Below are 15,479 nucleotides of genomic sequence, written 5' to 3'. Positions count from 1 at the left end.
TTATAATTTTTATTTTATATTATTAAATCACTCTTCCACCATAGCCCATGACAACAATAAAGACGTCTCACGGCCCACAAATTCAGCCCAACATAATACACAAATTCAATTATAATTTTAGTCTTTATCTTATCTTATAGTTATCTTTATCTTTATCTCTATCTTATCTTTATCTACTTTTATCTTTCATAGGCCAATACTCTATATATACTTAGTTTTACCTTCATAGTTACAATTCAATCAATCAACAATCAATAAAATTTCTTCATCTTTTTCTTTCACAATTCTATTATCTTTGCATACTCTTTCCGTTTTATTATGATATCAGAGCTGACATCCATGGATCAAGGAGAAAGGGCACACCAACAACTTCATCCGGAGCCTCTTTTGGACCTTTCGTCAGCCCAACACTTTTCTTTCATGGCACTTCCTTTCAACGAAGAAGCTCGTCCGTCAAACCAACTTGAACTTTTGTCAAGTTCAACTACTCATTATCTTTGTTCAATACCTTTTCTACTGTTAACAATTCTTCAAATCAAGATTCATTCTTGAATACTTGGATCATTGATTCTGGTGCCACAAATCACATTGTATCAAATTTGTCTCCTATTATTGTTCATTTACCAAATGGTTCTCGAACTACTGTTTCTTATAAAGGCATCGTTCAATTTTCACCATACTTGGTTCTTCATGATGTTCTTTATTTACCTCATTTCAACTTTAATATTATCTCTGTTTCAAAAATTATTTCAGCACTATATGTGAACTCACTTTTTCATCTTCTTCTTGCACTCTACAGGGCAACAATTTGGAGACAATTGATTTGGCCAGAATGAGAGAGGGATTATATGTCTTTGAACCCAATTTCAGTAAAAATTCATCCACTACACACTCCATAAATTTCATCCAATCTCCACCCATTACACCTTCCAATATATGGCATTTTCGTTTAGGACACCTTTTTGGACAAAGACTTAATCATTTACATAAACAATTTCCTTTTATCTCTATGCATCATGACGAGGCTTGTGATATTTGTCATCTTTCTAAACAAAAGAAACTTTCATTTTCTCAAAGTTTTAACAAAGCCAATGCAAGTTTTGATTTATTACACTTTGATATTTGGGGTCCGTTTCGACAAAATTCTATTCATAATCATAAATATTTTTTTACTATTGTTGATGATTTTAGCCGCTTTACATGGGTTACTTTATTAAAATCAAAAGGAGAAATGCAAAATCAAATAAAAAATTTTATTACTTTAATTGAAACACAATTCAACTCCAAAGTCAAAACTATTCATTCCGATAATGGACCAGAATTTATTTTACATGATTTTTATGCTTCAAAGGACATTATTCATCAACGTAGTTGTGTTGAAACTCCTCAACAAAATGGAAGGGTAGAACACAAGCATCAACATATTTTGAATATAGCTCGTGCTCTTATGTTTCAATCTAATTTACCATCATCTTTTTGGTCTTATGCTGTTAGACATGCTGTTTATTTACTTAATAGAGTTCCATCATCCGCAATTAATTTTAAAACACCATTTGAGATTTTATTCAATCATCCACCAAATTATCATGACCTTAAAGTTTTTGGATGCTTATGTTTTGTTTCTACTCAAATGGCAAACAGATCAAAATTTGATCCAAGAGCCAAAAAGGCTGTATTTATTGGCTTTCAACCTGGTTTTAAAGGGTATATTGTTTATGTTTTAGAAGATAAAAGAATTGAGATTTCTAGAAATGTGATTTTTTATGAAATGATTTTGCCCTTAGTCACAAAAAATGTCCAATTCCAGACACTCAGCTCAACATTGCCAAACACACTTTCTCAAAAACAAGATTCAGTTAGTCTTCCAGTTGAACCCTCACCTATACCCATCGACCCAACTCCACCTAGTTCTTTATTTTCTCCAACAACCTCTCCTTCTTCCTCACTATCGTTTCCTGACCAAGTTGAACCCATGACCACCGAATCACTTTCAACACTAGACACTAGTCCACCATCACCTTCTCATCCCCCGTCACCTTCTTCACCATTTGAGCAACCCCATCTTCGTCATTCCGACCAGCCTCACCGACCTCCAGCATATCTCTCTGATTACTTGTGTAATTCCTCTCTCATCTCTACAAATCAATCTCCCTCAAAGTGCAAGTATCCTTTATCTTCAGTCATGTCTTTTTCTTCTCTTTCATCTTCACATAAAAAGTTTCTTTTATCTCTGCATTCTGACATTGAGTCAAAGTCTTTTAAGGACGCCAATCAACACTCTAATTGGCGTAGTGCTATGAAAGATGAGTTGGATGCTCTTGAGTTGAACAAAATTTGGCGTCTTGTTGATTGCCCTGCAGGGGTTAAGCCGGTTAGCTGTAAATGGGTCTATCGCATCAAACGCAAGCCTAATGGTTCAGTTGATCGATATAAAGCACGCCTTGTGGCTAAAGGGTTCACTCAAACTGAAGGTGTTGATTTCTTGAAAACTTTCTCCCCTGTTGTCAAGCCTGCCACCATCAGATTAGTTTTGGCATTGGCCTCTATGAAGCATTGGCCTATACATCAGTTGGATGTCAATAATGCTTTCTTACATGGGGATCTTTCTGAGGATGTTTATATGACTCTGCCACCCAAATTTATATCTCCTCAACCTAATCAATGCTGTAAGCTACTAAAGTCACTGTATGGTTTACGGCAATCTAGTCGTATGTGATATGATAAACTTTCTCATCTTTTGCTATCTCATGGATATCAGCAGACCTCATCTGATTATAGTTTATTTGTCAAATTCATTGGTGATCAAATTTCTATTCTTTTAGGCTATGTTGACGACATTGTTCTCACTGGTAATTCCATTTCTGAACTTGCTTCCATTAAGTCTATTTTGCACCAACACTTTCGAATTAAAGACGTGGGCCCATTAAAATATTTTTTGGGTATTGAGGTTGCTCAATCAGAGAAGGGAATTTGCTTTTCTCAGAGAAAATATTGTCTTGATATTTTGGAGGATTCTGGTTTATTAGGTGCTAAACCTGCCTCTGTTCCAATGGATAGTACCACAAGACTACATCAAGACAAAAGTCCCCTGCTATCCGACCCTTTTATATATCGTCGTTTGGTTGGCCGTCTTATCTATCTCACCACTACTCGACCGGACATCATGTATGCCACTCAACAATTAAGTCAATTCATGGCATCTCCTACTGAATCTCATCTTCAAGCTACCAAGCATGTGTTACGATATCTAAAAACTAGTCCCGGTAAAGGACTTTTCTTTCCAAGGGAATCAAAAATTCAGCTTCTCGACTTCAGTGATTCTGATTGGGTGGGATGTCCTGACACTCGGCAATCTTTAACAGGTTATTGTTTCTTCTTAGGCAGTTCTTTAGTCTCTTAAAAGACCAAGAAATAAACCACCGTTGCCCGCTCATCCACGGAAGCAGAATATCGTGCACTTGCCAACACAACTTGTGAACTTCAATGGATACTAAATGTGTTACAATTTTTACGCATCTCTCATATCCATCCACCAGTTTTATATTGTGATAATCAGAGTACTCTTCATATTGCTGCTAACCCGGTTTTTCATGAACGGACCAAACATTTAGAGGTTGATTGTCACTTGGTTCGACAAAAAGCTCAAGCTGGAGTGATGAAACTTCTCCCAATTTCCTCTTTTGGGCAACTAGCTGACATCTTCACCAAGCCTTTATCTCCTCAACCCTTTCATCTTAATCTGAATAAGTTTAGTGTTCTTGACATCTTTCATCCTCCAGCTTGCGGGGGCGTATTAAACCACTCTTCCACCTTAATCCATGACAACAATAAAGATGTCTCACGGTCCACAAATTCAACCCAACAGAATACACAAATTCAATTATAATTTTAATCTTTATCTTATCTTATAGTTATCTTTATCTTTATCTTTATCTTATCTTTATCTACTTTTATCTTTCATAGGCCAATACTCTATATATACTTAGTTTTACCTTTATAGTTTACAATTCAATCAATTAACAATCAATAAAATTTCTTCATCTTTTTCTTTCACAATTCTATTATCTTTGCGTACTCTTTTCGTTTTATTATATATTACTAATTTGATAAACTAAAATGTGTGACAAAGTATTCTTTCATTATAATTATAATAAAATCTTTTCTCCAAATTTAATAAACTCCCTCTCTCCTTTTCCTCTATCATTCTCTCTCTTTTCTCTCTCATTCTTTCTCTTTTTATATTTCTATTCTACAAAAAATAAAATTAATAAAATAATATAATTTAAATAAATTTATAAAATTATAAAAAATAAATTAAATTTATAATTAAAAAATAATTTTTTAATATTATTCACATAAAAATATATTATTATTATTATTATTATTATTATTATTATATGCATAATTTTTTTAATTTTTTAATTTAATTTTAAATTTTATTATTTATTTTTTTAATTTATATATTTTTTTTGTAGAAATTTTTTAATATAATTTTAGTGTAAAAATAATTTGATTCTATAAATTTTTTAATTTTTTTATAATCTATAATATTAAAATAAAGCCAATATAACTTCTAAAAATTTATATTCAATATTACGACTTAGTTTGGTAAAGCTTTTTGGAGAGGTGCTTGTGTTTTTTAAAAGCTCAAGTTCCTCATTTTGTGTTTGATAAATAAAAAAAGATCATGTGTTTGTGCTTGTTTTTAAAAGATCGAGGTACTTTTGAAAGCACTTAAAATAGAGCTTTTTAAAGTTGGCTTGTACTTTTCAAAATTTAAAAGTCTAATATAACCTCATATGTTAACTAATTTTTAAATTTAATGTTTACGTTTATATTTATTATAATATTTTTAAATTTTAAAAACTATTTTACCAAACATAATTGATGTTTCTTATATTTATTAAAAGCTATTTTTAATTTGATTTACCAAACATAAATACTATAACTTTTAAAAAACTATCTTTTAAAAATTAATTTTTATAAATTATTTTTAAAAAATAAAAACTATACCAAACTAAGCCTAAACTTATCCTTTTCGTACATCAACCCAACTGAATATTAGCCCATTACCAAATAGGAGTATACTCCCACCGTCCCACGACCCACCTAACTTTGGTAGTTTGGTTCACTCTCACATTAAGCCAACCCCAACCCAAACTCTCGGCTCGGCTCGGCTCGACTCGAGTAGAGTCACGGTGTGCCTTCTCTGTTCTCTCCATCACCCTCTCACTCGACGGTAAGTTCTCTGTCTCTCGCACCTGCTCAGTCATCCAATCATATCCCTCCTCGTATCTCTGTCTGTTTCCACACACCTTCTGGTCTCGTTCTGCTTTTTAATTTTGTAATTTTCCTGTGTTAGTCACTTAATTTCTAGGTTTTGGTTCATGTCATACTTATACATGAATCATGATATTTGTGGTGTGTTGCTAAGATGTGGTTGTTAAATACTCGAATTGTGCTCCATGTTTAGGTGTGTTCTGTTGAAGTGCATTATGATGTATGCTATTGTTTTGGTATCATCTTAATTGAAGCTTGTAGGTTTCAATAGCTTGATGAAGAATCTTGATGAACGAGTCAACATTTTCTACATTTTTTAATTTTTTATTTTTTGATAAAAATTGCATACATTTTATGGAAACATTTGGGTAATATATAATTAATTTGTTACCGATAGATATATCAAATGAATTGATAGATGTTTCTCTTAATGTTATTTATGTGCTAAATCGATTTAAGATAATGGAGAGTGGGTTCTGGGGTTTGAAGTCATGGAATCTTATGGTATGCAACACAGTTTTGAAGATGGTCACAAGAGGAGTTGTGGTATTTTAGCTGTGAGGGATCTTTGTTATTTAGAATTGCTATGATGATTATGTAACATACAGAAGCGGATTCTATTGGTATTGTGGAAATATGTTTTTACACTCTGAACCTTTGATGGATTTTTGTGTGTTTATGATTTATTCCTTTAAGTTAAGCTTGTCATTTTATTTATCAAAGACAATAATAAAATGAATTGATACTGTTCTTATTAGATGAATATCCAATCCTTCATCTGTGCTTATTATAGAATTAAAAAGTTTGACGTTTATTTTAAGAAAATCTCACATTACTTAAGTTTGGTCCTAGTACTTGTCAAAAATCTAGCTACACATACATGTAATTTACATCTTCTTTATAAGACTACTTATATATGATATATTATCCAATAAACAACTAATGGCCATTGAATATTTTTTCCTGTTAAGAATATTTCGGAGTAAGTTTTGATGGTTTACTTGTCAATTAGGTGAATAAGCCGGGTTTGGAAACTTGAATGCAAAGTTCCTAATCCTTGGTTGAGGCATATCAACAGGGTCGATGGTGTGCATAAGGAAGGTAACGGTGGATGACCTGCTGGCTATGCAGGCTTAAGCTCTTCTCCTGCCAGAGAACTACCAGATGAAATACTACCTCTACCACATCCTCTCCTGGCCCCAGCTCCTCTACATTGCCAAGGATTACAATGGCCGCATTGTTGGCTACGTCCTTGCCAAGTTGGAGGAGGAGACTTCTGAGTGCCATGGCCACATCACCTCCCTCGCCGTCCTCCATACCCACCTCAAGCTTGGCCCTGCACCAAGCTCATGAAAGCTGCTCAGAACGCCATGGAACAGTCAAGTTGGTTGTTTTGAATTACTTATGACTCTGTGCCCCGTGTTATTTAGAACATTTTCACTTTGATTTCATTTTGTTTGCAATTTTGTCGTGATTCCCTTGCAAAATCACAAAAAATAAGTTTGTATTCTTTTGTAGGATTGATTTCAGCTAGCATTGATTATGTGAAAATTTCTTTTGAAGTAAAGTCATATATGTTTGGTAAATTTTTATAATTGACAATTAAAATCAACAAACATTTTAACTGGAGAAGTGATAAATTTTCACATATGATATAATTGATTTTGACCTATATTCAATTACAAAATTTTAGTTAACTGGAAATCTAATGTCATACGATGTACAAATTTTGGTCCACCATAATTGATTATGGGTGCTGCAAATTGGGGGAACCCAAACATGCACTAATTAATGTTGAGAAACAAAAATGACTGACACTTTGGTATGTTATTTCTGCTCTGAACTTGCTGGAATTGAGATACTGATGGTTTCTTTATGAGACGATTTATGTCTGTACTTCTATCTGTGTCCCCATTTAAATTACAAAATGGTTACGTTGATTTCAGTCTTTTTGTGGCTATTCCTTTGCAAAATTGTAAAATAAAAAGATTTGTAATTAGTTAATGTTGAAAACAAAAATAATGTCATTTTGTTATCCGATTAATCACTTTGCTACTGAATAGTGTTACTGTAGTTTCTGTTCTGAAGTTGCTGGAACACCATGGTTTCTGTAGAAGAGAAGAAACATTTTGTATCTCTACTGCAATCTATGTCCCCATTTTAATTACAAATTGTTACTTTGATTCATTATGTAGGGATTTGTGGCGATTCCTTTGCAAAATCATAAAAGAAGCTTTGTAATTAATCATCGTTGAAAACGAAAATGAATGTCACTTTGGTATCTCATTAATGATTTTGCTGCCCAACATAGTTGTTTCTGTTAACAAATTTTTGGGATTGAATTACAGGTTTCTAAGTTTCTTATAAGAGTTAGTTTTTGCAATAGCATGATTGTGCATGAAAAGAAAAATGTTTTAAGGGTTTAATCTTGTTGCTATTGGAAATTTCACAAGTGGAGTTATCTCCTTAGCTTATCTTTCAATCTGTTTGGTTTTTGGTGAGCCAGTTGTGGCTTTCAATTGCAAGTTAAAAATGTTTGTTAGGATTTGGTTTCTTTTGTTACAAGTTTGGTTACCATGAAATTAGAGATGTTGTAAGGGTATGCATATAAGCAGTAAGGGTTAAGCATGGTGGTAAGCAAGTTGGTCTTTAGGGTGAAGACCAAAGGTTGAACCTTCAAGATGCCTTCCTATTTACAACAATGCATAGTTGATTGTTCATACTTCATACCATCTTTGTGAATACTGTCAAAGATAAAAATAATCTTTGATTTGTAAATTTTGGTTTAATAAAATGTTTTTTCACTTTTTTCCTCCCTTTCTTTGCAGCTTCAGTTAGCAAGTTATTCATGTTCAATTACAAGTTTATTAGATGTTAGATTCTGTAATCACTAGTTAGCTTTACAAAGGGGCTTAGTATCTGAATGACTAATTATGTTTACCAAATGTGACATAGGTGTTTGGTGCTGAGTACGTCTCCCTGCATGTTAGAAAGAGCAATCGTGCTGCATTTAATTTGTACACGAAGACATTGGGTTATAAGATTCATGATATGGAGGCGAAGTATTATGTAGATGCGGAGAATGCTTATGACATGAAGAAGCAACTCAAGGGGAAGCAGACGCATCAGCATCATCACAGTGGGGGTCATCACCACCACCACCACCACCATCATCATCATGAGCATGGTGGTGGTTGTTGTTCCAGTGAAGCAAAGGCAGAGACGAGAAATGCGAAGCGCACCTGATTGTAAGAGCAATTTTCCTTCATTCTCTGAAAATGAAGTTTTCTTTTCTTTTCTCTTCTTGTGTTGTTGTTGTTGTTGTTGTGAAAGAAACTGGGACATGGCTAGTTTTGAATTGTAGAAATGAGTTGTAATTATCTTGTGCACTTATAAATTTATTGGTGTTTGTTGACTAGGGATGTCAATGGGGCGGGGCGGGGGCGGGGGATGCCTCCCTGCTCCCCGTCCCCGCCCCCAGAATTAATCCCCATCCCCGCCCCGATCCCCGCCATGGGGGGATAATTGTCCCCATCTCCATTCCCCGCGTTCTCCATATTTCCCGCGGGACCCCATTCCCCATCCCCTTATATTTAACATTCATATGAAAATTATAGTAAAAAATATCAAAAAAATAAAAAACAAACTACAAAATACTATTATAAACACACAAACATATCTTATTCAAGATTATAAGTCCAGAAATACAACATAACAAATTATAATCCATAAAATAAAATCTTAAAATACAACTTCCATTCTAAAAAAAAGCGATAAGATATAGTCTTTAACATTAAGTATTCTTTGATGGTCAGCATACTCAGCAAGAGAAATCATAATTGCTTTAGATACATAGAAGGAGAGAAAATCAAGCAACTATTTCAAAATCAAACCCTAACTATTTCAAAATTATAAACACTATATGTCTAATTGCTTTAGATACATAAAAGGAGAGAAAATCAAAATTATACAACACAGTGAGTAGAGAAGACTGAATAATAGGGTTAGGGTTTTTTTAATTGGTAAAATTACTAAAAAATCTACCTATGTTAGAAATAAAGTAAGGTTATTTAAGAAATTTCAAACATTCGGGGAATTATCGGGGATGGGGCGGGGATCCCCGCTCGGGTCCCCGCGCCTGTCTCGGGAGAATTTTGCTCCCCATCCCCATCCCCACGGGAAAAATTCCCCACAAACGGGGCCCCATTCGGGGTGGTCCCCGCGGGGATCCCCGTTTCCTGGGGATTTTTGACACCCCTATTGTTGACAGTTTTATTTCAGTATGAGCTTTTATTACGTTTACATCATGATGCTTGCTTGAATAGACATGCTGCTTTTGTGTATAATTCCTCCACCCTTGGCCGTTTCAGAGTATATAGGGGATATTGGGGGAAGGAATGTAATAATATTATATTATTACTTCCAAATCACGTAAGTAAGAATTATTTTTTACATTATGTAAAAAACAAAGTAAAAATTCACATCCAGTTCTTTAATAGCAACTGAAAACTATTACATAATTTTACATATTTGATTATTAATTTTATGTAAAAACAACTACATATAAGTTTTTGTCTTATAAAAAACATACAATTAGATGTTTGGATTTTTTATTAATATTTATATATTTGCAAAAACTTAGAAATTAGAATGGTTTATGCTCTATGTTCCTATATATTTTTTCTAAATTTTGCAGGTTTCTTAAAAATGTTTACATGCGAAAATGACCAAAATATTTTAATGGAGTTTCTTTACATAGTCTAGAATTATTATTATATAAAAAGTCGTCGACGATTATATAATTTTTTTTATTTTATTAAAATTAAATTAAAAATTAATTGTTGTCACAATTCACAACAATAGTGCTCACATATGAACTAATGAACCATATATTAAAAAGAGGATAGTTTTGAAATTAAAAAAATTAAATGTCATCAGAATTTATTATTTTTGTCATTACTTAGTCATTAATCAATCTCTTTAGTCTATTTCTTTTAAGGGATAAGTATTGTTTTGGTTCCTAACGTTGAGGATCGGAATCGAAACCATTCCTAACATAATTTTTTATTTAGTATCTTCCTTGACTTTTTTTTCGTATTAAAATTGTCCTTTTTAATAAAAATTTTAATTTTATTTCTAAATTACCCCTACTTTGATAAAAAATTTATAAAATTAAAAAAAAATGCGTTGGGAGAGGGGCGGAAAGGAAACGCGAAGGGGGAGGGGAGGGAAAGAAGAAAGGTAAAAGGAAGAGGGAGAAGGGGAAGGGGAAGGGGACGGCGCTGGCGAAGCTTGGAGCTGCCGTTGCCGTCGCTGAAAGAAAGAAGAAAGGAGAGGGGCTGCGACGGGGGAGAAGAGAAGAGGGAAAGGAAATGCGCCGGCGCTGCTAGGGTTCGCCGCCGCCGTCGCATCGATATCGGGAGACCACGCCGCTGAGCCGTCACTGCTGATTCGCCCACAAGCTGCCGTCGGGGAAGCGCCGATGGTTCTGCTTCTTCTTCTGCCTCCTCTGCTTGAGCTTCTACTTCTTCTTCTTATTTTAATTTGTTGTTTTCTGATTTTATTGTTGTTGTGTGTTGATTTGGTCGTTGAGTTGAATTTCTGATTTGTTGAATTTGTGTTGATTTTATTGATGTTGTTTTTCTTGGTGGTGGAGGTAAAGGTGGTGGTGGTGGTGGAAGTAAAGGTGTTGATGGTAGTAAAGGGCATTTTTGTCTAAAAAAAGTTAAAAGAACGATTTAAATATGAAAAAAAAAACGTTAAGGATGATTCTAAATAAAAAATTAAGTTGGGGACGGTTTCGATTCTGACCCTCAACATTAAAGACCAAAACAATCATTATCCCTTCTTTTAATTTAATAATTCAACAATATACTTTATTCTATATTTTTAAATATTAATAGCTAATTGATAGTCAAAATTAATAAATTTTAATAATCTTCTACCATATCTCTTGTAATTGTACAAATTTATTTCAATATACATATGAACCATATTCATCAATTTATATATCTATAAGAATATTTTTTTTAGTTTAGTGTCTCTTTTGAAAAACTTTTTTTATTTTACTCTTTTTTCTTGTGTTTACTCAAGAATTTAATTAAATTCCTTAATTTGAAAATATAATATGATTTTTAAATATTTTTATACAATTATCTAACTTTTAGAAAATCAGCTATGCTGTTAGAAAAATAATAGAAATCAACTCCAATTTCATTATCATGGTTCTTTGCTTTGGTGTCAAGTGTCAGCTATCAAGTCTCAACTAACCTTTGTTTCCATGACAGTGATTGTTTCCATCATTCAATTCGCTCTTTTCTCTTCCAACTCCTTCTTCTCGTTTGAACGGATTTTACACAAACATGTTGCGTGCAGCATCATTCTCCAGGTTCAGCTTCTCTCTTCATATCCCCTCTTTTCTTGTGCCCTATGTTTTCCCTTTTCGCTTTCCTTCCTGTTCATGTTCAATGTCAAGCCTTCACTCTCATTCTGAGCTCACATCCCCTCGCCATGTTGATGAAGCTGTTGATTCCTTCACTCGCATGCTCTCTATGCGTCGCCCTCCATCCATCATCCAATTTAACCAGATTTTGGGGTCTCTTGCCAAGACGCACCATTTCCCCACCGCCATTTCCCTTTTTCAGCAATTTCAAGCCAGGGGAATTGCGCCCAGCATAGTTACTCTGAATATTTTAATCAATTGTTGCTGTGGCATGGGTCGGATCACTCCCGCTTTCTCTACATTGGCCAAGATTTTCAGGATGGGTTTTCAGCCTGATACCATAACGTTGAATACACTCGTTAAAGGTCTCTGTCTATGCGGTAATGTTGAAAAAGCACTGCACTTTCATGACAGAGTGTTGGCTCATGGATTTCAATTCGACCAAGTCACTTATGGGATCTTGATTAATGGACTCTGTAAGACCGGACACACATCTGCTGCTATTCAACTGTTGAGAAAGATCCCACAGTATGGGATTGCTCCTGATGTCGTCATGTACAACGCAATTATTGATAGCTTGTGCAAGGTTACGTTTGTAAGCGATGCTTTTCATTTATACTTTGAAATGCTTGCTAAGGGAGTCTCTCCCGATGTTATCACGTACACCACTCTAATTTATGGATTGTGCCTTGCGGGCCAACTTAAGGAAGCCATTGATTTACTAAATCATATGATGCTGAAAAACATTTCTCCAAATGTTCGTACCTATAATACTTTGATTGATGGACTATGTAAGGAGGGAAATATCAAAGATGCTAAGAGTGTATTAGCTGTGATGACAAAAGATGCTGTGGAACCAACTGTGGTTACTTATAATTGTTTAATGGATGGGTATTGCTTGGTTAACGAATTAAACAAGGCAAAATATATATTTGACACAATGGCCCAGATAGGAATGGCTCCTGATATCCAAAGTTACAATATTATTATTAATGGCTTGTGCAAAATTAAATTGATGGATGACGCCTTGAATCTCTTTGAAGAGATGCGTCGCAAGAACTTGGTTCCTAACACAGTAACTTACAGTACTCTAATTGATGGCTTGGGAAAATCAAGGAGAATCTCTTGTGCTTCAAAGCTTCTTGTTGAGATGTATAATAAAGGTCAACCTGCTAATATAATCACTTACAATTCCTTGTTGGATGGGATGTTCAATATCAAACAAGTTGACAAGGCACTTATGTTATTTAATCAAATGAAAAAGAGTGGCATTGATCCCAATATACGTACATATAATGTACTTATTGATGGCCTATGCAAAGGTGGAAGACTTACAGATGCAAAAGAGATTTTTCAATCTCTTTCCATTAAAAGCTATCGTCCAAATGTGAGGACATATACTATTATGATCAATGGGCTCTGCAAAGAGGGCTTATTTGAAGAAGCATTGGCCCTGATGTCAAAAATGGAAGACAATGGTTGCTTACCAAATGCTGTGACTTTTGAAATCGTTATTCGTGCTTTGTTTGAAAAAGGTGAGAATGACATGGCAGAAAAACTTCTTCGGGAAATGATTGCTAGAGGCTTATTGAATGGATGAATGAAGCCATGAAGGTAAGATACATCAACTCAAATTGAAATCACCTCTCTATTGTTGCAGAATATGTATCATAGTTCTGTAAATTCTGTATCTGTTGGGTCAGAGAACTTTGGCAATGCCACAACATCAATACCACTGATGTCTTGATTATCTCATTTTTATTCAATTAATTTTGAACTTTTAATTTTTGTAATTGCTATCATCCTTTTTAATTCCACTATGCTCTATTGATTCTATAGAGGATATTCCTAGTTGTAGCTTACAGGTTTAGTGTCTAAGATCTCTTTATAGTAATTAATAGTTCTTTACTGTTATCCTATGAGATCATATATCTTAACTATTATCATGCTACAAACTATAACTAATTGAACACAATCTTCGTACGCTTAAAGACAGATTCACCGGAAAAGTTTTTGCTTTAGAAATGGGCATTTAGCATCTATACGGTGTAAAACATATGATCTTTTCAAACGACTTTCGCTCTCAAACATGTTGAGAGATTGGAAGTTGCAGTTCATTGAAGCTTGTGATCTTGTTTGTATTTGCATTGGTTTGGAGAAACTCTTTTCCTCCACCCATTTGTAATGTTCTCTCAATACATTAATGATATTCTTTCTTTTGTTATCACGAGAAAATATATATAAAATAAATAGCTAGAATGATGGCATTGAGAACTCAGAAATAAATCGAAAAGCTAGTAAGCAAGTAAAACAGCTGGAGGACTTACTCCGGACATATCCAATCTCCTTTACTCATTTGATTAGTAGGCAGATCAACGTCCTTTGGCTTATCTTCATTACAATTTAAGCATTGTCTATTCCTAGAGAAGTTCATAAAATTTCAGCTGCAGGAAATGTGGAAGCATACAAAAATGAGAGAATCAACTGTTACAAATGAATTTTATGTGGCCAATATAATTGTAGACGTCAAAAGTCATGGAAGTATGCACCAAGAAGATTTTGAAAGCTCTTTATCTATATTCATCATGCTATAATAAATGCATCATTAACATGGGTATAGACAAGTATCTACAGGCCTAAAATACTTCTTCTTCTTCTTCAGAACGAGCACTATCTCTTGAAGCAATTTGCTTGAGAGAAACCTAATTAGACAGGTAAAATAGGTAATCACTGACAACAGATTTTCAAAAGAGATGACGTTGTTTTAATATATAAAAAATAGGAGATAGATCACTTGCTTGAATTCAGCACTAATGTGCTTATGGACAAAGAATTAATTCTCCTATTAGATAATTTTCTTGGTGCACAAGATTGCTAGGCCTGCTCAAACTGTGAGCATTATGTACATTTTGAAATGCCTAATTCCAAGTGTAATGCCTCGAGCAAATTAAGGCAAGATTTCTGTTATTTAGGTATAAAAGCAAATAATTTGTCAGAATAATAATGGCACATATGGTAAAGAAAAATAGGGATAATTGGTAGTTTGGTACTTGTTGAGCCTACCAAAACATGTTTTTAAAAGATAAGCTTCAATTTGAGATATTTAAATGGTAGATTTAATTAAATGGTGCTTTAAGGCTTAAGGATATCAGTTAAAAGTAGAGGATTTTGATTATTTTAGCATATTCAATGCATAAAGGACTTAAAATAATTTATATTTTTTATTAAAAGTTTCTATTTGTAATATTATGAAAAAAATTACAATACACTAGCTTTATTTATAAATGTAAGAAAAAAAGATAAATAGATTCTTGACTTTTTAGTCTGGAGATATTTAAGTCTCCAAAAATTTGAGAATATATTTAAGTTTTGACTTTCTCATAATCTGGACATATCAATTCCTGAATCTAATTTATTTCATTTTAAAAACTCTCCCATGTGTGTATCCGTATATCGGCAATGTCAATACAACAGAAGCCACGTTTAATTTTTTCGTTGAATTTGATAGATTCAAGTGAACAGAAAAATTAATGTGTTTAAATTTTGAAAATATCAAGGACTTAAATATATTTTTAAATTTTTAAAAATTTAAATATTGGTGAATCAAAAGATTAAGGTTTTATTTATTATTTTTTCTAAATATAAAAATATGGAAAAGTCTAGGGACCAACAATTTTATTGAATTTTGGCCAGCATGTAACCAGCAGAGAAAGGTGAGCCATTGGATGAAATCTCACACCAATATCACACCATTAAA

At 33.6% G+C, this 15,479-nt stretch overlaps 1 protein-coding gene and 1 pseudogene across 2 annotated transcripts; both read left to right on the top strand.

The window, feature by feature from the left end:
- The first annotated feature begins 6,292 nt into the window (after window positions 1-6,292).
- Window positions 6,293-8,695, top strand: LOC140179005 (N-terminal acetyltransferase A complex catalytic subunit NAA10-like; annotated as a pseudogene).
- Window positions 8,696-11,567: 2,872 nt separating this feature from the next.
- On the top strand, window positions 11,568-13,472 carry LOC112751014 (uncharacterized). 2 transcript variants are annotated; one of them, XM_072217074.1, is made up of 2 exons: window positions 11,568-11,668; window positions 11,803-13,472. In XM_072217074.1, the coding sequence occupies exon 2, from the start codon at window positions 11,823-11,825 to the stop codon at window positions 13,320-13,322; it is 1,500 nt and encodes a 499-aa protein (XP_072073175.1). In that variant the 5' UTR covers window positions 11,568-11,668; window positions 11,803-11,822; the 3' UTR covers window positions 13,323-13,472. The 2 variants fall into 2 exon arrangements, with proteins under 2 accessions (XP_072073175.1, XP_072073173.1); XM_072217072.1 differs by having other exon boundaries at window positions 11,568-13,472.
- Window positions 13,473-15,479: the final 2,007 nt, after the last annotated feature.

Source organism: Arachis hypogaea, chromosome 15 (genome assembly GCF_003086295.3).
Source record: "Arachis hypogaea cultivar Tifrunner chromosome 15, arahy.Tifrunner.gnm2.J5K5, whole genome shotgun sequence".
Taxonomy (NCBI): Eukaryota; Viridiplantae; Streptophyta; class Magnoliopsida; order Fabales; family Fabaceae; genus Arachis; species Arachis hypogaea.
This window is presented reverse-complemented; position numbering and strand designations above follow the sequence as displayed.